The 24,432-nt window shown below is 40.0% G+C and overlaps 1 protein-coding gene across 1 annotated transcript in view; it reads left to right on the forward strand.

The window, feature by feature from the left end:
* LOC149322048 (dynein axonemal heavy chain 9-like) overlaps positions 1-24,432 on the forward strand; it is a 75,464-nt gene that overhangs the window by 45,200 nt on the left and 5,832 nt on the right. The window contains exons 10-21 of the mRNA XM_089522058.1: positions 2,570-2,684; positions 6,673-6,741; positions 8,289-8,415; positions 8,733-8,988; positions 9,830-10,071; positions 11,894-12,029; positions 12,408-12,604; positions 12,726-13,150; positions 16,828-17,050; positions 18,454-18,620; positions 19,894-20,764; positions 21,740-21,874. Of these exons, the coding sequence (XP_089378184.1) occupies positions 2,570-2,684; positions 6,673-6,741; positions 8,289-8,415; positions 8,733-8,988; positions 9,830-10,071; positions 11,894-12,029; positions 12,408-12,604; positions 12,726-13,150; positions 16,828-17,050; positions 18,454-18,620; positions 19,894-20,764; positions 21,740-21,874 (2,963 nt within the window). The remainder of the gene's footprint in view (positions 1-2,569; positions 2,685-6,672; positions 6,742-8,288; positions 8,416-8,732; positions 8,989-9,829; positions 10,072-11,893; positions 12,030-12,407; positions 12,605-12,725; positions 13,151-16,827; positions 17,051-18,453; positions 18,621-19,893; positions 20,765-21,739; positions 21,875-24,432) is intronic.

Raw genomic sequence — 24,432 nt, forward strand, 5'->3', positions numbered from 1 at the left:
TCATCTAGATGGTGTGTGCAGCGATGATGTGCCAGCAGCACAGAGTCCAAACAGGGCTGCGCCGCTGGCATGTCATCACACTGTTGCTGGCACTTTGGCACAGCGCAAGTGCGCTGCAAAAAAGAGCCACTTTCGCGCACTCCTTTATTGCTGCGCAGCAGCGTCACACAATTTGGTTGCTACGGCGCTGCTGCGGAGCAAGGAAAGGCATCTCTCTGGCACCTCTTTTTGGCACTCGGTACTGCGCCATAATTACTTTTCTTTATTTTCTTTATTTTATTTCATTTATTCTCGTTTGTCTCTGCTTATAAAGTTTTTTGATTTCTTCCCTACATCTGCTTTGCTTTGTCCCAGCAGCTTTTTTACTCTATTTGTTTAAGCATGTCCTTTTCTCACTTGTGCACTCTCATAATTACTATTTAGTTTTTATATGATTTTTCTCACCCTTCAGTGGTGCCATTGAAGATATTATTTTATTTTATAATTCACTCAGTTTTTGACTTCTGGTTCCTACCTAATCTTTGGTAAACGGTAGTGGCAGAGTTTTGCTGGTCCTTCTCCAGCACCAAGACATGGCTGCAGCTCGCCTGCAGTTTCTTGGCGGCTTCCACGCTGCTCTCTTCAGCTCTCCTTAGAGAAAGCAGTGCTAGGGCAGGGAAGCGTCTAATTAAAAAGATTGTATGTACAGCGCTGTGTAAATTTACAGTGCTTTATAAATAAAGGTTAATAATAATAATAGTTGCCAGATTAAGATCCCTGGGGTGTGTGTCAATTTCCCAACTTATTTATGTTTTCCAATTCGGTTGGAAGCCACCATGGCTTGTCACTCACCACCCGCTTCTGTAGCTTTCAACTATTCATTCCCCCATCTTACTGGAAGCCTACACAACACGATTATAGCGCAATGGTTCCACTAACTACTGTGGCTCCATCTTATGGAATCCTGGGATTTGTAGTTTGGTCAGAAGCACCAGAGGTGCTCTCTGATTGAGAATTCTATATTGCCCCTTCCTCAACTCCAAACCTCAGGATTCCTTAGACTGGAGCTATGACAGTTAAAGTGGAATCATAATACTATACAGTGATCTCTCCATATTCGCTAGGGTTAGGGGCACAAGACCCCTGTGAATATGGAAAAACCGCAAATAACAAAAACACCACGTTTTTACCTGAGAGGACACCTCTCTAGGACTCCTTAGGTCTTCCAGTGCAACTCTGTGGTCAATGTCCAACCTACACTGACCATAGAATGGTGCTGGAGGAGCTACAAAGGCCTAGTAGAGGTTCTTCAGTGCAACTTTTACTTAAAAGTTGCCCATAGAATTGCACTGGAGGACCTAGATATTCCTAGAGAGAACATATTAATCAAATCTGTGAATAATCAAATCCGCAGATATCAAAGCCGCAAATATGGAGGGATAACTGTAATTGTGTAGAATAAGAGGTGCCTTATTCAAAGACTTAGGATTGGTACTAAGCAACTCTGATTTGTATCTGATCAAGTTTTTATTAGGGAACACTGTACTATTAATTGCTGAAAAGGTAGCCTGGTTTGCTTTTAAAGCATCTGTTTTAAGGAAGAAGCTCTGTAAGGACAACAGTTAGGTTTCAGGATAGAGTTGAATGCATTTTTTTTAAAAAAATATTTTTTGGATGATCTTAGCTTTGCACAGCAATGTTATATATTTTCAGCATTAATTGAACCTTTACTGTTTCTAGATGATAATAATAATAATAATAGGATTTATTTATATGCCGCCCAATCACTGGGAATCCGGGCGGCTTACAACAGAGGGGATAATAGACGGTTCCCTGCCCTCAGGCTTACAATCTAAAAACACACGACACAAAAGGAGAAGGGAATGGTGAGGGGGGGAGGGGATCAGGTCCAGCATCCTTCTCTCCCTCTGAGGCCTGGACCAAGGCAGATGGACTGGAGGGAGGGCTCTTCTTCATCATGCTAGCCCTGATGGAGCTGGGCCAGACTAATTCCCTCCCTCACAGGCTGAAGGATGACAGTTATGGAGGGAGGAGCCCTTCAGCCTAGTCCTGATGGAGCTGAGCCGGACTAATTCCCTCCTTCACAGGCCAAAAGATGACAGTTATGGAGGGAGGTGCCTCCCTCTTCAGCCTAGCCCTGATGGAGCCGGGCCAAACTAATTCCCTCCCTCACAGGCTTTTTAGATGGTTTTAACTACATGATGTAATGTACTATTTTTACAATGTGTCTGATTTTTGTGTTTTATTTGGATTACTTTTTGTAATGGCTTACATTATACAAATAAACTTATTTACTTACTTTGCATAGTATGAAAGGGCATGGGTTAAAATCATTCTTGCCAACAACCTTTTAAAGTGCAGATTTTTTAAAAAAAATGCATCATGGAAGGATATTGATATGGACGATTGTTTCCTTGTAGGCAGAATTGGTAGTGTCCAGGATGGCCATTTCTGCACAATTTTGGGTGATAATTTTACATCCATGTTCTGCTGCTGGATCAGCCTTGATGCAATCTGAGCAGTACACTAGTTTTCATTTCCTACTTGATAATGAACTTGTTTTTTTCAGGTTATCCACCAGTACACAAGAATATGCCATTGGTTGCTGGAGGAATTCGTTGGGCTCAGGAACTAAGAGACAGGATCCAGATTCCATTTGGTAACTTTAAACACCTCACCCACCTGTGAGTTTCTAGTTCATATAAACTACAGTGTAAAATTATTTTGTCATCAAACCTTGTGAATCAGTTTCTTGCCTTTAGTGTTACAGAGATCATGGGGGTATATTTTGTAAGTATTGTTATGAAAGTGGTCCCTCTGTGTTCCGGTGTCCTTATGATCACAACATAAACTTGAAAAGTGTGTCATGGCCTGGCTTGTGTCCTGATACATGTAATCCTAGTGAGAACATGCAAGATGCAGGCAGGCTTTCCATAGCGAGTGGACTGCAGAGAGACTGAGGGTCAAAAGCCTAAGGAAGACACCACCACAAAGTGGTTTCTAGAGATAAACTGGAATGTCTTCTTGCTCATGTGGCAACATGTCTTCCTATTCATGGGGCAAGGCATTTACAGAACTTGTATGTTCAAATAAGAGATGGGGAAAGTGTAGCCTGTGGGTCATATGGAGTCCCATCACCATTTTTGTAGTCCCCAGGCTCCCCTAAGTTTCCATCACTACTCTAGGAGCTAAAACAATGCCTCCCAAGCACAAAAAGAATAGTTTTCCTTGCTTAGAGGCATCCAGGAAAAAATAAATAAATAATAATAAAAGCCTTATTTCTAGCCCGCCTTTCCAGAGATCAAGGCAGGTTACAGTGGTGGATTTTGCAATCCGACAACATACAAATTACAATAAAAGCATTATCAAAAATTAACAATTACATTATATAAAACAACAATAACAGTAACAATTCCAGACTAGCAGCAACTGTAACAACGGTGAGGGGGAGAGGGATCACAACAGGGCTATTGGGGGTATGCCCGTTTGAAAAGATACGTTTTCAGCCCTTTTTTAAATTGGGCTAGGGAGGGGGTCGAGCGGAGCTCGTCGGGGATCGAGTTCCAGAGCTTAGGGGCCGAGGTGGAAAAGGCCCTTTGTGTAGTGATGGCTCGTCTAGCATCTGGAACTCTTAAGAGATGTTTATCACCTGATCTGAGAGTGCGGGGGCGGATTATATGGAGAGAGGCAGTCCTCTAAGTACCCTGGGCCCAAGCCATTTAGGGCTTTATAAAAAAAGACCTGAAAACACTGCTAAAAGTATAGATGTTTTAATTTGTTTTTTTTTAATTTTTATTTTATTTTATTTTAATTAGAAGTGACCTCTAGTTAAGGTTTATTACTAGTTTTTGGTTGAAAATGGAGGTGTATGCTTTGAGGCAGGAGTGAAAACTGGCCCCCACCAAAGTTGCCAAGCCATGCATTAAGAAATTCGTAAAGTCAAATCAAATATTACATTTATAGGTCATGTTACTCTTAACAGTATACTAAGTTTAAAAGATGGTCAGTGTAAAGTTGAAGGTCCCAACAAGAAGAATCATGGAGTACTGGTGTCTTGTGCACAGTCCTCTGAGTAAAGGCCAACTGAATAAAGCAGAAAAAATGGAGGAAGAAGAAGAAATGATGAATCTCTGGTTTTGTTTACTTGCATTTTGGCCCTTCCTTCGATGAATTCAGAGCAGCATAGCTTGAACTTCAAGGCTATTTTGGCATTCAAATAGGGGTTAGGTCAACTTAAGACTATCTCTGGTTTAGTTTGTTCCCCAGCTAGGTTTGTTTGTTGAACAGAACCAAAGTGAAAGAGGAAGTGATGAGGAAATGAAGTGAAATGATACATTTCAGCCTACAAAAAGAACAGAAAGGACAAGAGACTCACGGGAATAGGAATTTATATATTTTGAAATATCTTATTGTGTGATTGTGATAAACCTAATCTAGGTTTCTCATGTACAGCAGATGTACTTGGTGAATTTTGAAAGTAAGCCACTTTGAGAGCTAATTTTTGCTAAAAGATAAAGTACAAATATAATAAATTTAATTTAGGATTGGGTCCAAAATGCATGAGCTGTGGGGAGTCAACTGTATTAGACTCTCTCAGTTGTGTAAGACATTCCTGGGTGATTGGATTATGTCCATCAGTCCCCCTCCAGATAGATTTGTAGAATCATAGAACTGGAAGAGACTGCAAAGGCCAGCTTGTCCAACCCCCCTGCCATGTAGAATCCACTGCTAAAGCACCCCTAAGAAGTGGCCTTCTAATTCTGTTTAAAAATGTCAAATGAAGGTGAATCCACTACTTTTGAGGTAGTCTATTCCACTGTCAAACAACATTAACTATGAGAAGGTTTTCCTGATATTTATTTGGAATATTTTGTAGTTAGACTCCATTGGTTTTCTCTACCCTGCCTTGGGTGTTTTGCTGCTAACCTTTCCATGTGGATTTTCTTAAAGGATGCCCCAAGAATTAGTCACTGATGATGCCAGCAAATTGGGATGGGTTACCCAGTGCTTTTCAGGGCACATGGGGATCTTTAGAATTACTCTGCAGCATCAGTTGACTGGAACACTGAGGGCTCTCTACAATCATGCTGTAGCATCAGTTGACTGAAAACCAGGGCTGTCAGATTGATACAGATTCCATGTTACGTGCTATTCAAAATATGCAACACTAATGACTTATTTCATGTAATACATCAGTGCTGCACTTCCAGGTGCAAACCTCTTTGGTTCTCAACTGGGCAGATTATATGATTCCCTCTCATCACACCTCAGCAGGCTTAAGAAGTCCAGAATGTTGCAGCTAACCTTTTAAGCAGACAGCACATAGATCTAGTTGTGAAGGCTCCCAGTTCAAGCTAACAGCCTGGAGATAGAAGGCTAGATGTTCTTGAAAACGTGTTAACTGCTGGAGGTAGCTTTTACATGGCTAGCTTCAAGACTCAGCATACTGATGAAGCAACTTGGAGTGTATTCCTCTTTCCTAAAGATATAGAGCCCTCCCTCCATGATAACTGTCATCCCTCAGCCTGTGAGGGAGTGAACAGGCAGACCCAGCTCCATCAGGGCTAGCCTGAAGAAGAAGAGCCCTCCCTTCAGTCAATCTGCCTTGGTCCAGGCCTCAGAGGGAGAGAATAACCACTGGACCTCATCCCCTTTCCCACCACCATTCCCTTCTCCTTTTGTGTTGTGTCTTTTAGATTATAAGCCTGAGGGCAGGGAACTGTCTAATTAAAAATAATAATTGTAAGCTGTTCTGATAGTCTTTAGGGCTGAAGGGTGGGGTATAAATACCATAGATAGATAGATAGATAGATAGATAGATAGATAGATAGATAGATAGATAGTGCAAACATAAGTCCATACCTTGATGAGGAATATTGAGATAAGAGAACTGCTAACCTTTTCCCAAAGTGCAATAGCCCTACATTCTTCAGAGACAGACACCCTTCCTATCTACTGTTTTATCTTAACCATGTGGCAGTTCTCTCTTCTCCCTTAGAGCTGCCATGCTAACTCCTGTATTGTTTGTCCTTCAATCTCTGTCTTGGAAGTTCCACTTGGTTCCTTACTCATCCATCTTCCAAGCCTCTCTGTAAGGCCCCATTCTGACTTCTGTCATCTAAAGAGGCTGTCATGGTAGCAATAAACTTGGCCTAGGGGGTGTTGGAATAGAGAGTCTTGTAGGCTCAGGACCACTTGTATCTGATAGGAGAACATCTGCAGACCTTTATACCAGATCATCTTTTCTCCCAAAAGTTAACATTTCCCTTCATATTTCTCTATTACATGTGTTCCTATTCTTCTGCTACAAATGACTGAAGACTGCTGCATTTGATATCTTTGTATGAAAAAAAAAAAGATGAGCTTTGAGTAGCTGAAGGAAACATTGAAAAGGGAAGACATCTACATGTGACATAAAGAAAATGGCCATAATTAGGGACAAACTTTGTTATTAACATCATGTATTGTTTGGCTTCATAAAGTACATTGTTTGGTAGTTGTGGTACCATTTGGCAGTCCAAGTTTTTTAGACTAGAAAAACATATAAAGGCATGTAAAATGTACACTTATCAACGATCAGAAACAAAAATAAATGGTTAAAATATTGGTCGACTACTAATGTTGGTTGTATCCGCAAGTAACAGTTTTTCCTCTCCTGTGTCTTTTTGGCAGGTGCTTGGATTCTGCAGAAGGCAAAAAAATGATGCAAAAGTATGAAGATCTGATACAATTGCTTGAGAAGTAAGTATTTCTTAGGACTGGAATCTTCAGTGTTGTGCCTACAAATCCCCTTGCACTATGCGGCCATGCTGAGATGCAAGCATTTTTTCGCCCTGTGCAACTAAATTTAATGATTTCATCTTTGCATTGAGGGTAGGGAGGAGACCTGCCAAAAACAGATAAAGGGGGTATATACTCCCCCTTTCTCTCACAAACCCTGTTCCCATCAGGGATTTTGGTCATTGGTTAGCTCCTACTCTTCTTTCTTTCTTTCTTTCTTTCTTTTTTTCTTTCTTTCTTTCTTTCTTTTTTTGGTGTGTGTAAAACCCTTTTATTTTTTTAAAAAATTATTTTTATAGAAAACAATTTTTCCCAAAATGTTAACAAAGAAACACACTAAACATTTATAAACATCATATCCATACAACATAAACAACCATCTACACCCCTACACAACTAACAACTACAATTACACCTACATAATGCAAAAACATTACTTCTTACTAGTTCCCCCAAATTTCTGAAATTTGATAATCTTATAGCCCCAATTTCTGGATAAGCATAGATTCTGTTATGTCCTAGCTGTGCATATAATATTTGTTACCAGCTGTGCTTTAAATATTTTTTTTTTTAAAAAACAATATTATTTTATTTTCTAAACGGTTAGGTTTTCAAAATCTTTTTGCAATCTCCTGATACTAAAGCCCATTCCTTCTCTGTACTGTCAGTTGATTTATGATTTATGTTCGCAGTTAACTTGTCTAACTCAACCATGTCTCTTAACTTTAAAAGCCATTCTTCAACGGTTGATAATTGTGGTACTTTTTTAAACAAGGAGATTTTTCCAATCACAAGAAGAGAGTGATTTTACCGATCACTTGACCAAACAAGGAAAATCTTGTGTTTACCCCACCCTTGCCAAGCAATGCTGTGATGACAAAATCTTTGATGAAGGATTCCTGGTGCACTGGGGTAAAGGGGGGCATGCCTTCTCCTTTAGTTGGGTAAGGAGTGTGCAGGTAGAAAGGAATCTGTATTGCCAAAATACAAGTTTTGCTACTGATGCTGGTGGTGGGGTTCCTCTCTCTACACATATTTTTTTGGCAGTATTACTTCCACACTACCCTAAGTCAAGTGAATGAAGTAACTGCTCCAATCATTTTAATAGGTGGACTTCACCCTCCCCCCTTTCAAATGGATGGAGCACCACAGTCCTTGGCAAGGCTGAGTGGGCAACCTGTGTACTGTCTGTTTTGAGAGAGGATTAGTGTCTGCTTAACTAATCCTTCTCCTTCAGTTGGATAAGGAGTCACCTCTATCCTAATCAGAGTAGGTGAGATACAAATAACATTTTATTGTATATTATTATAACTAGGACAGGGATGTTCCAGACATCACTTTAATGGGAACAATGCCCCAAGAATCCTGAACTGGACTGCTTTTGGCATCTACAGATTTCGTATTGTCAGCTTTGCTTGCATAGTTGGAAAATTGGTTCTAGTGAGTGGACATTTGGTAGTCATCTTACAGTTCACAAAGTCTGATGTGGTAGTTGTGCTTTTTGGCAGATACCAAGAGAAGCTTTATATGGAGTGGTTACAGACCGTGTCTGAAAAATCGCAGTATAATCTCACTCAACCGCTTATCCTACGAGACTCAGAGAGCAAACAGATTACAGTCAATTTTAACCCTCAGGTAAGATGATGGAAAGTTCATCTTCCCAGGAAACTGCTGCTTCTCCTTATTTTACATTGTCATAGTCAGGAGCAGGAGTCCTTTTGGAAAACAGAAGCAGCAAAATAGAAGCTGCTTTCTATAGCTGCCACTTTTGATGAGATGTTTCTTGCAGAACTAGAGTGTAAACAGAGGACTGAAATGTTTAAGATCCCACCTATTCAAGAAGAAACTTCGTGTTACCCCCTCTACCTGTTCTGGGGTTTGGGAAATACTAGGAAAGTATTTATCTTTTAAAAAGGAAATCCAAAGGTTTGACAGAACTGCTTGTTTTGCAGCTGGTGTCAGTTCTAAGAGAAGTGAGTTACCTTGGGACATATCAGTTTGGAAGTATCCCAGAGACAGCAGCAGAGATCTATGCTTCGAGGGAGTCATTCCGTCAGCAGGTAGTCAACCTGGAATTGATGGCAACTTGGTACAACAAGATATTGTGCACAGTCTTGGAGGTAGAATATCCCCTTGTGCAGAGTCAGCTGCAAGAAATTGATATTCATCTAAAAGAAGCAGAAAAGACATTAACCTGGAAAACAGCAGGTAAGATCTTCTGTTGTAATAATTTTATTTATATTGTAATCATTTCAGTCTGTAATAATACCATCATCATTATAATCATCATCAGTCTTTGGAACATGATCCATGAAATGTGACAAAAGAAGAAAGGTTGCATAAATATACAAACATCCCCACATTTGAGGGCCTGATTCCCTCCTCCCCTCCACCCCCGGCCATGTATTCTTCTACAAGCCTAATGGCTTTTTTTCTCTCCTCTCTATTCTGCATAGGGCTTTTCCAAATTGGATAAAAAAATTCTCACCACTCCATTTACCTTTAGTCTTTTCTCTTGTATTAGTATCATCCAGACCCTGTGGTGTTAGATGATTATTGGTTTTCCTTTGAAAAATATTGGGGATGCTTTGTCTTTGGAGAGGAGCATATCATCCACAGATTCTAAACAAAAGAAAACATGCCAAGGTATTGTTTTCGATGATGTGCAAGCCTTGCTACTTTTCATCATTTTGGGAGTAGTTCGAATGACAATTGGTGAGCAAACTCTCAGCATTTAAGTAAGTTAAGATAATGAAAGGAAACTTAACTGCATATAAAAACGTAAAAGTTTACAGAATGATAGGCGGAGAGGGCCTCATGTCACATTACAGATAAGATGCTAAAGGCAATATCTAATAGAGACACATAACTCTAGAAAAAATATGCTGCACACAACAGCTCACATTTAACACAGTTGCTCTCTGGTGGGAATAATATATGGATTATCTATGAGAGCAAACAGTGTTCTTTATAAATTTTCTGTACTGGACATGCAATTTCATTGTTAATCCCTTCTCAACTCATTTTCCTTTGTTGTTCTTATTGGAAGGCCTTTGGGATCGCATCTCACATGTGGTTGACAGCATTCAAGATCTTGAGCAAAGAATCCAGAAGACAAAAGACAATATTGAGGAAATTCAAAACATCATGAAATCTTGGGTTTTCCCAGTTTTTGAAAGAAAAGATGGGAAAAAGGAATCTTTGTTGAACTTAGATGATCAACATGAGCGATTGGACAGACACTACAGGCTCATTATAGACTCAGGACAGAAGATTCATTTTCTAATCAAGGTAGTGCATATGCCTGAATGTCTGTGTTGACAGTAGGGGGTTATACTTAAGATATACCAGTAGCAGGAAGATCGTTGTCAGGAAGTGGCATCTGCAAATATTTATTTTCCTGGCTAGGGATGGTTAATAATATCAAAGAACATGTTTGTGGCTTTCTGTAGTTGTGTGAAGAAGTCTAGATAATCTCTTATGATTTAAAAATAATTATTCTGTTAGTATACAACTAGTATGTCTTGTGCTGTCACTTCAATGTAAATTTACATCTGCATTCATTAATACAGGAACAACAATGAGTCAGAAATGTTTCTCCCAGACATGCCAGTTTGTGTTTGTTGCAGGGCAGGGATATCCTCCTTGTGTGAAAAGGCACTTTCATACAGAGTTTTGTTGTTGTACAGTTGGACAGAATATGTGCACTTGGGAAAAAAGTGCAGTTGTAAAACTGATAATGCACAGTTGAAAAACTGGAGAGAAACTGGCTAAATTAGGCTTACTAAAGTTTTATATAGCCTTTAAATGACAGAGGCAGTATGCACACAAATCAACACTCAGTTTCAAAATGAACTGTTCAAATCATATTAAAACACCATTTTCTTTTTGATGAGAGACTCCTCCTTTTCACCTTCATCTTCAACTAGCCAACACTTGTAAATGCAATTGAAGTTCTCTTGCCTTAGGCCTATCTTGCACCTTATATTCTCTTTCCCCTTTTGGATTTATGCAACTGGAATATCTCCTTTTTTTAAAAAAAAATCCTGCTTTGATAAGTTAATACTTTAGATATTAATCACCATATTATGGGTTTATGTCTTGGAAGACAGCTGTTTGTTCTTTCTGTATGTAGTTAAAGGTTTGAGGAGGAGAAATAGAATCCATTTTATCTGGAGGAGTACTTTTAGATCCAAAACACAGTGCAGAAATAATCCAGGTTGAGATTATTTTCCACTTGAACTGCCTTGGTTCAGTGCTAGGGAATCCTAGGAATTGTAGTTTATTGTGGTACCAGAACTCTCTGACAGAGAAAGCCAAATATCTTAGAAAACTACAGTTCCCAAGATCCCCTAGCACTGAGCCAGGTCACTTAAAAATGGTGTCAAACTGGATTATTTCTGCAGTGTGTTTTGGACTTTAATTCCACTCTCCTTCCCCCACACACATACACTTACACCCCTGTTTTAGGGAAAGCCATTTTGAGCAGAGAAGTGGCAGAGAAAAATGGGAGGAACCATAGCTTAGTGTCAGAAATCTTGCTATGCATAAAGAGGATCCCAGAGTCAGCATCCAAATCTCTGTTACAAGATAAAGATGCTGGCCATGGGAGAGGAAAGCTATAGCTAGACAAAGAAAACAGTGCACTGGGCTGTTTGGATCAATGGTCTAACTTGGCATGACAGTCTTATTCTGCAAAAGTTCAACAGCAAGCAAGTGAATGAGTTTCTTTTGACAGAGAAATGTGAAGGTAACTGCTTTTTTTGTTGTTGCTCTCTTAGAATCCATTCTTCCATGTAGATTGAATGTCATTTCCTTTCTCCCCTGTCTTGGAAGATTTTGTTCACAAAGCCATGGCCCTTGTGGTCTCTTCCATGATTCTAAGTGTATGTACTGAATTTTTCTGGAGTTACTATATGTCTTCTGAATTTTCTTTTAATATCAGTGTGTGCATTGACTGGATTCTGAGACTTAGTTCAAAAGTCTTAAAACTCTTCATGCAGAGTTGTCCTGTTGGCACCACCATTTTAGCTGATGAGACCCTTGCTTTTTGTTCTTGCTTAGACATGTTCAGATTGTCCTGCTCTTTGACTATGACTTCATTAATGTTTAGGAAAACTTGAGTCTCTTTGCAGCGGATTCAAATTCAGATGTTTGGAAAGCATATTTGGAACATGTGGATGAGCTTGTCCTGGATGGATTCTTTCATGTCATTGAATGTTCACTTAAGTACCTATTGGAAAACACAGGTAAATGAACCTACTCTTGTTTAATCAAGTTACATTTTTCATTTATCTTGTTTCGTTTTCCATAAGTATTGCAGCTATTTCTCTTGTGGACCTAGTGGAATGACATAGTATTAGTAGAAGGTTGGATCTTCATATTTTAATTTGGACAAAGGGAATGACTATTGAACAAAGGTAACAGGAGATCTGGCCAGTAAAAGCAGTTCATTTTCCATTGTTTCTTAATATGATTTGTTACAAGCAAAATCAAACTTTTAAGAAAAGAAGCATGTTTCTTTAACTGAAGTCATGCTGCTGTCTGTACTTAGCATATTCATAAGCAGCTTGCATTAGAGAGGCCCATAGGAATTGTCTGAATTCCAGTCATTTCCTGTCTTGCAGATTCCAAGGCAGGCCTTGCTCCTCTCTTCAAAGTGCAGTTGGACTTGTCTGTTCCTGAGATGATATTCCACCCTTCCATGGATGCTGGCACCAGCGACAGTTTCTATGATATAGTTGAGGCCCTTGTCAACAATATATTCCGGGTCTCTTCCCTGATGCCTAGGCTTGCAGACCACAGTGCTTTTCCTCATTACCAGGTCTTGCCCTTTGTCAACCTACCTTATTCTTCTTCTGAGGTCTATGTGTAGTTGGGGAGTTATTTTCAGTCTTGCTGATTAACATAACCATGTGTGTGCTCTTTTTTCCCATCCTCTCCAGGATGATATGGAAGAAATGGCTGATCTTGCTGACATGCGCCATATGCTTATGGAGCGTATCCAGAAGATGATGTCAGTTTGCTCTGATTATCGCAGTTCCTTTGACCACTACTCTTACCTCTATGTGGATGACAAGAAGGAGTTCATGCGCCAGTTCCTCTTGTATAGTCACATTCTCACTGCAGAGGAGATAGAGGCACATGCTGAGGATGGTGTCACAGAGAGCCCTCCCACACTGCAGCAATTTAAAGAGCAAATAGACTCATATGAAAAGATCTATGTGGAAGTGAGCCTTTTGGAGCCAATCAGTGTATTTGATAGCTGGATGAAAGTTGATGCCCACCCTTTCAAAGCCTCCCTTCTGGGCATCATTAAAAGGTGGAGCTTCATGTTCAAGCAGCACCTTGTGTCTCATGTAACTCACAGGTATCACTGTTTCTTTCTTGCACCATTTATATGCAACACAAAGGTTCTGTTACATAGGACATTAGTCTGGGCTATAGGAAATCTGAGATCAGTTCTGGTTTTCCTGCCACAAGCCACTGCATTCTTTTCTTTTATAATGAGGTAGGCATAGTCCAAATGGTGGACTGTGAACATCAGCAGCCCTGACCAGCATAGCCAATGGTGAGAAATGCTGGAATTTGTAATTCAACTACCTCTGGGAGGGCTGCACACTTCCCATCCCTGTCCTTTACCATGCTATTGTATGGCATCTCTACTCTGCTTGATTTATTCCTCGGAGGTGCCAAGTTCTTATTTGGGTCTAGCTTGCTGAATAGGCTGCGGGTTAATTATCTTTTAATTCAGGACCATTTTCATTGGTGTTTCTTGTTTGACATCGCAGAGTCATAACTTCATAGAATTACTTGAGTTCGAAGGAGTCCTATGGACTATGAGGTAACCCCTCTGCTCAATGCAGAATCTTAAGATAGAGCATCCTCAACAGGTAGCTTTCCAGGCGCTTTGTGAGACATCCAGAGAAGGAGACCTCACCACCCCTCTAGCCAATTGGTTTTATTGCCAAACTGCTCTTAATGTCAAGAGCTTCCTTTTTATGCAGGGCCGGCTCATCCATATAGGTGAACTAGGCAGCCGCCTAGGGCGGCAAAATTTAGGGGCAGCACACCGGCTTTTTTGTGTGCATTTTTTTCGTAATTAAACAATATTAAAGTGAAAACTCATTACAGTATGCGATATAAAAGCAAGCTACTGCATGATGGTTTCTTTGTACAATGTCCAAAACATAAATGTGCGCCCCCTGTGTCCGTGGTACGCTCACATGGTACATCATCTGCCTTCTGCATACGTCTTTAATGTAACCTCAAGGTCAACGAGCCCTCTCGCCGCTCACCCGCCTTACCCTTGGTGCCACAATACGGAATGCCAGTCATCTTGAGTTTACTGTTTACAACAAACAAACTAGTCTGTTTTGGTGTTTTGCATTTTTGGTAGTGATCATGCAATAGTGTTTCAGTGTTTGATTTTGAATGTTTGCCTAGTATGTTTAGTGCTGTGTTGCATTCTTATGACAAGTTTTAAACTAAGTAAAGAGGAACTTTTAGTTGTTTAGGTGAATGCTCTATTTATTAATTTATTTATTATTAATAATTATGAGGGGCGACAGGGGTGCCAAAATATTTCTTGCCTGGGATGGCCAAATACCTAGAGCTGGCCCTGTTTTTATGTTCAGTCAAAATCTACCCTCCTGTAACTTAAAATAACCAGGCCAGGTCCTACTCTCTGAGGCAACAGCGAGCAAACCTCCATCCTCCTCTTTGTGGCAGCCCTTGAAGTATTTAAAGAGTGTTATCAATCTTTTATTCACCAAGCTGAACATGCCCAGCTCCTTTGACCTTGCCTAATATATTTTGTTCTCCATGTCTCTTGTCATCCTCATTTCCCTTCTCTCAACTTGCTTCAACTTGTCTGTATCCTTTCTTTTTTGGAAAGTAATAGTGTTGGTCTTTTTCATTTTTTTTTTATTATTTATAATTTGGTAGTCAAATTCAATAAACATGTTGAAAAGATCTCAGGTGATGCCTGGTAAGATGATAATGATATAGGAAATCCAAATCCTCACAGGATGGCCTGAAAAAACTGAATATGCTTAGCTGAAGGAGAAGATTTAAAGCAAAGTGGCATACATTGACAGTTTTCAGATCTTCATGAAAGATCAAAAGGGGTGATAAGGCAACCATCTCTGTCCACATGTTTAATTGTGGTGGGGTAGGGGGATCTCTTCTTCATATGAGAAGAAGCACATGGCAGAAGGAAGTGGAACCTCTTTCCCTTAATTCACTGCGTATGTTGTCTTCCTTCCCAGCTATACTGTGATTTTCTTCCATCCCAGGTCTGGTTCCAAGAATTAGGTGGGTGGACTACTCAAAGTACAGAAACAGTGCATTACAAGAGATGTGTGCATGATGTAGACCGCACCTGGTTACACCCCAGACGAGGGGTGACACCTGGCCGAGCACACTCCTGTCTCTGCTGTGTGCCGTTCTATTCAAGAGTAGAGCAGCATGCAGCAACAAGGGAGAGTGCACACATCCCTCCCTGCCGTGCGCCATTCCAGTCACGAATAGAGCGACACATGGCAGAGAGGTGAGGAGGCATGTCCTTTTGGTTCCACCCACAAGTCCCATCCCCCACACCAGGTGACACCCCAGCCAGTGACGCCATTGTACAGGAACACAAGGGAGGGGGGCAGATGGATCAGATGGAGTTGGAGATCTTCTCTTCAGAAGGCTCTTTTTATGTACAACAAGATGGGCAACCTTCTGGGGTTAGGGAGCCATAAAGGACTCTCTGAACACATCAAGTCACCATATTATTTGTTACTGTTGCTAATATAGCTGCTAAAGTTGTCAGCAGCTGCAGTCCTCAACCTGTATATTGGTAAATAAACACAAATATCACAAAATGTCTTTAGTGGCCTTATTATCAAAGAAAATAAATTCCATACCCCCTGAAACTATTCACTGCTCAGATAGCAGGGGTTTACACAGTGATACTGGTCTTATCTTGGAGTCATGCACCCTCATTTCAGTGGTTCTTTCCCTCCATGCTTTCAGACACTGGGCTGTGCCCATCACTTTGAATGCCATATATAAATGTCCCTCACTTTATCCTGGGAAAATGCTGCAAGGTGTTTCCAGAAATGGGTCAAGGTTGTGTGCTGAATTTACTGTAATTCTGTTGACAATGATGAAACTGATTTAAAGTTTTTCTGTCATTATACCTCATTCCATTTTAAAGCACAGTTATGAGAGTATGCAATAAAAAAAGGTAGCACTGGAAGTCTTTAATGGCAGCATTACTTATCCATTTAGATCCTGGAACTGAGCATGTGAATGGCTCCAAGAGGGGAAAAAAAGTGCAGTTGGATGACAATACTCTTCAAAAACATTAGCAGGCAATCCATCAACTTAAACATCCTTTTGCATCATTCTGAGCATCAAATATCTTTATGAAAAAGCTCTGCTGCTGGAACAGGCCATCTTTGCCAGTTACCCCGGCCCCCCAGTAGCCAACCAGGGGCCTCTAGGAAGCCCTAGAAGCTGGGCGTTTATGCAGTAGCTTCCTATTGGTGTTGTCTTCCAGCAGCAGCAACAACATATGGCCTTTTGTGGCACATCCCGGCCTCTGAATATGTGTGCGTGGGGCGGGGGTGTGTATCCATTTAATGGGTAATAAATATTGATCTGGTTTCCATGAGTTTGTTTATTCACTGTTTAATAACAACAGAAGTAAAGGTCACAGAGATTTATAAAACATACTCTAGTTCATATTCAGATGGCATAGTATGTAGAAATGTAAGAATATTTCTTTAGATTTGTGATTTCCACATGCCTTTTCTAAGAAGGCATGTTAGAGGGATTTGGAGTTGGATCTGCTTGGTCATTCTTTCTAATTTGGGACTCAGATTAGTTTCAAAAGCAAATTCACACAATTTAGGACTTCTACTGGATATAGAAAGTAGTCAGGAGTAAACATTTCTCCCTAGTTTTACCTACTACATTGTAATATTGATAGAACTGGTTAATATTTGTCATTCTCAAAATTATCTTCCTGTGTCATCTTCACCTCTATATTTTTAGTTTGGCTGATCTTGAAGAGTTCATCAAAGTGACTGAGAGAGGTCTGAGCAAAAAGGTGGAGAAAGGAGATTACGAGTGCTTGGTGGAAGTCATGGGTCACTTGAAGGCTGTTAAAGACAGACAGACTAGCACTGATGAAATGTTTGAGCCCTTGAAACAAACTATTGAATTACTGAAGATCTATGATCAAGAATTGCCATTGGAGGTCTATAGGCAGCTGGAGGTGGGTGGAAACATATCATTGATGTGCAAATACATGGACACACGGTTTAAAACAGTAATATCTACTTGGCAGTCATTTGCCAAACACAGTTATTTGCCAAACGCTTGTTAAGTATGCAACACATATAGGCTGCCATCCTGTTGGTGACTTATTCACACCTAAGTCCCTTTTGGATGGGATACAGAGATACTAATCTCATGTCTTTGCGCTCTGCATACAAATCTCCTATGAGAGACTGGAGCTGCTGGAGTCACTTTCATTGAGATATTTCCTCCAGTTGGAGCTGGGAAATGGCTAACACTGTAACACTGGTGGAGATCAGGAGGTGTGGAACTGATTAGCATCTGAATGGGAGACCAGTAGGTGGCTCATGTAAACAAACTAGCTTTCTAAAAGAGGAATGGGATTGTAAAGAACTGGGAAACCTATGGCCCTCCAGATATTGATGAAGTCCAGTTTCTCTCAGACCTAGTAATCCTGGCCGTTACCAGTGTATATGGGAGCAGCAGTCTGCTACCATGTGCCCTTGTGCTGCCAGGTGGAGTTGTGCACAGGGGCAGGGCATTGTGCAGGGAGGAACTGGTTAGCTAATCCTGCAACGACCTTAAAAATAATACATATACCTGTACTTGTATAATGAGATTATCAACAGGTGTATCACCAGCAGGATTCAGGCCAATGTCTAGTTAGGAAAATCAGTCTAATTAGATAATTGTGTCACCTTAAGGTTTTATGCCCAGGGTCCCAACTTGGGGTGCCTGCACCTCCAGGGCGTGTGAGATGGAATTTCAGGGGGTGAGACAAAGATATTTCTGTGGATTCAGTTCTCTTGTCAGTCAAGACAAAACATAGGTATTGCTGGAATCCGCAGGCAAACCTGTGGATCACAGCAAGAAAGTTCCACATTTTGACAAATCATTAATCAGAAACAGGAGCAAAGAAATCAATGAATTTTATGTTCAAAGTTGGGATTGATTTTACTGTTTATGTTTTTCCCCTGAATAAATTAGAATCAAATTGCTCAATTTAGATTTGCATTTTATGCACTAAATTAAAAGCTTATTTTTAAAAAAATTCCATTTGTTCAACCACAGTATTGTATGTGGTTCAATTTGTGGTTCAAAAAAAATTAGAAATTAGACTTCATTTTCAAATGTGATATTACTTTTATAGGGAATTCACACATAAATCAAACATTTCCTAGGGCTGGGGACATAGAAAAGTTGGGAACCACTGCCCTAGAAGAATAATTGTTTTGGTCATGGTGTTGCAGACAGAAAATTATTTGCATTTCTTTAGCTTTTATACTGTCTACCCAGATAGGTTTGATACATGTTGGATCAAATTGGGACTGCTGTCTGCCAGCATCTCTCCATTTTTGTTTGTTCTTGTTTTGATTCCAGGAGCTGCCAGAAAAATGGAACCATGTGAAGAAGCTGGCAATAACTGTGAAGCAGCATGTGGCTCCATTGCAAGCGGATGAGATGACAGTTCTTCGCAAAAAGTGTGCTGTGTTTGATGTGGAGCAGCATAAATTCAGAGATAGATTTCACAAAGAGGCACCATTCAGGTATGGATGGAGAGCAAATATTACCAAGAGATCTATGTTCACTCATGGCTGTGTTTATTTACTCCTTTTTGGCTACTCAAGCACGAAAAAAATGCCATACCATCTGATTTAACATTCCTGTTCCCTGTATGAGCATCTTTGTCCATCTATAATATCTCTGTCCATTATAAACCTCTTATGCCCTCAGAACCAGTTACCAAACTTCAGACAGGGATAAAACAATCTTTCTCCTGTAGCATCTTCCCAGAGGGCAGTCCTTGAAAGGTGAACACTTGTGTGTATGCATATTTGAGCCCTTTGCACAGATAACAGCTCTGGCTTAGTTGCATGGTTTGTGTTTCCTTTTTTTAAACCTGTGAATAATATACTATTAGTTTTAGGGACATATAAAGCTGCCTTATATATTTAGGTAGAATAATGTCCCATCTAGTGCTTTATTGGCTGAACCAGGGTTGAGATACTTATGGCACTCCAAATGATGGTGGGCTGTCACTCTCATCTTCCCTTATTCTTGACTGTGCTAACTATGGCTGATGGAAGTTTCAGTCCACAAGATGTCTACTGCTGGCCTGCACTGACTGGCAATGGATCTAAGGGTTCAGATGAGTAATTTCCAGTTATATCTGGATATTCCAGGGGTTGTAGTTGAGACCTTCTACATGGCAAACACAGGCTACACCACTAAGCTAAGTCACTTTCCTAAATCATTATTTTAATGATTCAAAATTATGATGTGCCACGGTTGGCCTTATTTTCTTCTTGTCCAAAATGAAAGTGCTAAGTGATTGTCATCATGTGATTTAAACTCTTTTCCCAGTTAGTTTCCCCCCTCCTCTTCTCACCTCTTTCTTCTGGGATGAATTACATGAAGCTTAGCTTCCTTCAGGTAGGGTTAAATTCTTGGAGGAATCCTTCAGAAAACCTTCCTGCTTGTGATTCTTATTTAATTTTGTTTTTCCTGTGATTGTTCCCCATTTTAAAGTCTCAGGGGCTGACAAGTATGGTATGAGGTTTATGGTTCTAAAGTTGTTTTGAACAACTTCGTGAAGAGCAGAAATGGAAGGGGCAGATGAGTCAGGACTTGAAAAATCCTTCAAGTCTTGGAAAAGGCTAATTTCAGAAATTAGTTTCCTCTCTTTGCTATTTGAAGCTTGATGTCATATTTCTATTTCTATTTCACCGTACACCTACATGTTACTATTTGGGAATCTAAAGCGCTTTTAAAAGGGAAAACACAGTCGTGACTAAAGAGAATTTAAACCTTGCTTATTAGGTTTGATGCTGCAAATCCTTACCAAATGCTGGATGCAGCCCACACTGAGCTTCAGGAAATGGAAGTCACCATGGCCTCAATTCATGAGTCAGCTGCATTGTTTGAAGTCAGTGTTCCGGACTATAAGCAGCTGAAACAGTGCAGAAAAGAGGTGTACATTCTCAAAGAACTCTGGGATATGATCTCTATAGTGACCTCTAGTATGAATGACTGGGAGACTACAAAATGGAAAGATATTAATGTAGAAAATATGGAACTGGAGTGCAAAAAGTTTGCAAAAGACAATCGGAACTTGGATAAAGAAATGAGGGCCTGGGATGCTTTTTCCGGATTGGACAACAAAGTAAAAAACATTCTGACCTCTCTGAAGGCCATCTCAGAATTACAGAACCCTGCTATCCGCGAGAGGCATTGGAACCAACTGATGCGAGCGACAGGTGTGCAGTTCACTATGGATGCAGACACTACTCTTGCAGACTTGTTGAAACTCAGCTTACATAACTTTGAGGATGAGGTTCGGAGCATAGTGGATAAAGCCATTAAAGAAATGAGCATGGAGAAGGTGGTGAAAGAACTAAAGACAACTTGGGCTGGCATGGAATTCCAGTACGAGCCTCACCAGCGCACAAATGTTCCACTGATGAAATCTGATGAGGAACTCATTGAGACCCTTGAAGATAACCAGGTCCAGCTTCAGAATATGATGACATCCAAGTATATTGCTTTCTTCCTTGAGGAAGTGTCTTTTTGGCAGAGGAAGCTATCTACAGCAGACTCTGTAATTTCTATCTGGTTTGAGGTTCAGCGGACCTGGTCTCATTTGGAAAGCATATTCATTGGATCAGAAGATATTCGGGCACAACTTCCTGAGGTAAAAACACTCTTTCCTTTCTATAAAGATTACTGGAGTGATTCTCTGTCTGCTGTAGAGCAATTACTGTACTTGAAGGAGACTGCTTATTCAGTTCTATACTTACTCAAGATATTTCATGACATTGGCTCCTAAGACAGTTCCAATAAACCATTGTAAAAAAGTTGGGTTTCTAGAACAGCTTCCCTCAACCCAGTGTCCTCCAGATGTGATAGACTATATGTCCCATCATCATCAGCCAATGTGGCCTGTTATTAATGAGCTAGGACAGATCTACACTGCAGCCTTTATTAAGGTCTCCTAAATAAAGAATCTTATTACAGGTTTAAGAGATCCTGGGAGTTCTCAATTTCTGTAGGAATTAGAAGTTTCTCATAAGGAAGTTATATAATTATATCAAACTATGCTTTCCAAGAATTAGGTTATTTGGAGGAAGTCATGACAGTTAAAGTAATATAAAGATAGTATAGGTACATAGGTAGTCTTGCTAGGTAATTGATGGGAGCAAAAGGTGCAAACAAATTGGATTGACAAGTTGGTTTAGCTTTGCAGAAGTCTTCATCACTGACAAATAATTGCTGCCGAGAGAAACTTGCTAAATCAGAGGTAGACAACTTTTGGCCCTCCCAATGTTGTTGGATTGTGTCTTTCAATCTCAGCATCTCTAACTATTGACTATTCTGTCTAGAACTAATGTGAGGCTCCTTCTTTCTCCCTGTGCTATATGGATATCCATAATCCATCTTGCACCTACAGTTGTACTAGGAGCACCTCAGATGTTCTTGTGCTCTCTAGCCATAATGTTTTGAGGCTCTTATCTTAAATTTGGAGGACAATTCCTCTGCTCAACTGTCAAATTCTGCTACACATTTGTAGCAGTAGTAATTAGTGCTCAAGTCATTTTGGATATGGAAAATGACGGGGCACATCTGTGAAGCTGAGTGACTAGTTAGACTTCTGTCTTGTTATTTATAGGACTCCAAGCGCTTTGAGGGAATTGATGTTGACTTTAAGGAGTTAGCATATGATGCTGTGGAGACACCAAATGTAGTGGAGGCAACCAACAAACCTGGTCTTTATGAGAAGCTAGAGGATATCCAAAACAGGTGGGTAAGAGATGCACATGGATACAATGCCTACACGTTGAGGATGTTCTCTGAGTTCTTTCTATGTGTATATTCTGTTAAGTTTGGTTTGATGGCCATAAGTGTAGACATCTCTTTAACATTCAAGTACATTAAAGTTGAAACATTTAAGTGTACCAACAATAGTGTAACACCTTTAGTACATCTGTAGTGAAGCTACTCAAAAAAGTTTCTAAATATTTATAATAGCAGATAATCTCGTATAGGATGAAATAAGTATATTACTCTATATGGTAACTGCCACCTGTATGATTTATGTGAAACATGAGAAATCAAATACAGTACCATCAATAAACAAGTGGATTATAAAATTGAATGATCTAGCCATACTAGGTAATTGGTCAATGTATCAAAATAAAAGAACAACTTAACAATATGTAGGTAAATAGGAAGATGTGTCAAAACTGTGGGAAAACAAGATAAGATGACAAAATATGAAAATATAAAAAGATAGATTCTGTATAATTTCAATTTAGAAAACTAGATAAAAGAAAGAAAGTGTACAAGGGGAAGACTGAAGAAATTTAGTAATATTACAAAAATAAATATAGTATAATATAATATATAATACAATAAAGAATGTATAGTACATTATGAATTCTGTAATGAAGGCATGCATTTGTTGGTTTGGTTTTCTGTATTTTTTTCTGTATTGAAATAACAATAAAAATAAATAAAAAGTTTCTAAATATTGAATTAAGTATCATGCTTTTGGTAGGGATGCATATGTTTTATTTTACACAGATTTCTGCATTTATTTTGTTCTCCACTTGATTTTTTTCAGATTGTCTCTGTGTGAAAAAGCTTTGGCTGAGTATTTGGATACTAAGCGGTTGGCCTTTCCCAGGTTTTACTTTATTTCTTCTGCCGACTTACTAGATATTCTTTCAAATGGCACCAACCCACAGTTGGTAGGACACCTCAATTTATTTTCTAGTTATAGAAATGTGTTTCACGTTTTGTTGTTGTTGGTACAATGTACATGGTGCTCAGTGCTGTGAGATGCTTGCTAGAGGAAGCTCACACTGTTCTTTCAGTGCTACACTGACCAATTTCCTTTGAATAAACATTAAACCTCGGAATCAGCGCTAGATGGCAGCCTATACCCCTGTTTTCCTAAAAGTCCATTAAGTCTAGTCAGCATGTACTTTTCACAAAAAGGAAAGGCTTACTTGGGAGGAAGGGCACTGGTGTATCAACTTGTGTGTGCGCGCGTGTGTGTGTACACACGTATTAAGCAGAAAGATTCAACAGCTTGAAAGCCCCACAACTGTGATGGAGGGTGGCCAAATGCAACAGAAGAGAAGGCTCTTTGTCTTTTAACAGTTGAGAAGGAGGGGAGAGAACAGTTTATACATGATGAAATTCCTTCTCCTACAGCTATTAGAGGTGTAAATGTTCTCTGTTTTGCTGGCCACTCTGGTGTGCTTGTTCCTCTCCTAATTGTTAGTCTAGAGTGACATGATCACTACAGCAACTTTTCTGCAAATTTTTCTCTAGTTTGATACATGTGGAACTGGGCAGATTCGCCCCCCCCCCAAATCCCTCCGGAAGCAAGTGCCCACTACCTCAATTAGGGCATTTTAACCCTGAATGCCCTTTTAGCTCTTGCGGAGAAACTGGTTTAAATTGAAGGCGCCTTTGCTGTCAATCAAATTCAGTTCCGCTTTCGTCATAGGTGACATTTCCTACACCCATTGGGCGATCAGAAGTGTGCTTCCCCCCTCCTTTTAAAACAAACAAACAGGCGGGAGTGTGTGCATATATGTCAAATTTAAAAACCTCCAGGTGTGTGTGTGTGTGTGTTGTGTGTATTTGGGTCACTACAGATTATGGCAACCTTAAAACGACCCCATCCTGGGGTTTCCTTGGCAAGATGGGTTCCGAGGAGATTTGCCATTGCCTTTCCCCTGAGGCTGAGAGAGTGTGACTCCCCCAAAGTCATGGGTCTCCACAGCCTTCCAGCCTCCTCTTTGCTTCCAGCCCAATGCTACCGCCGAAGCCCTTGCCTCCCCCATGCATCCTCTTCCCATCACAATAATAATGATAATAATAATAATAATTCCTCACCCCAGAATGCCATCTCTGCAACCTCTTGCTTTGCCACCCCAGAATGCCTCACATACACATACAATAATAATAATAATAATAATAATAATAATAATTCCTCACCTTGGAATGCCATCTCTGCATCCTTTGCTTTCTCTCATTGCCACCCCAGAATACACATATGTAGCAAAAGCATTCTGTATCAATTTGCCAAATTGAAAGAGAAACATTTGTAACATTCGCATTGTAGCATTCGCATATACAAAATAATTTAGAAAAAAAGCCTTTTGCAAAGTGCATGCTGGGATCAAGGAAATGAAAGGGAAAGTAGCACAAGCAGACACACATTCTGTCTATATATGTATCTGCCTGTAGAACTATGTGCATAGACTGTCAAATATATAAAAAATAAAAAATGGTGTGAGAGGGAGGCTTGTTCCGTTCTGTGCCCTCCCTCTGACCTACCCTTTCTCA

The sequence above is a fragment of the Sceloporus occidentalis genome, unplaced genomic scaffold, assembly GCF_023333645.1.
Source record: "Sceloporus occidentalis isolate IW3139 unplaced genomic scaffold, rSceOcc1.0.p SCAF_1, whole genome shotgun sequence".
In the NCBI taxonomy this organism is placed as follows: domain Eukaryota; kingdom Metazoa; phylum Chordata; class Lepidosauria; order Squamata; family Phrynosomatidae; genus Sceloporus; species Sceloporus occidentalis.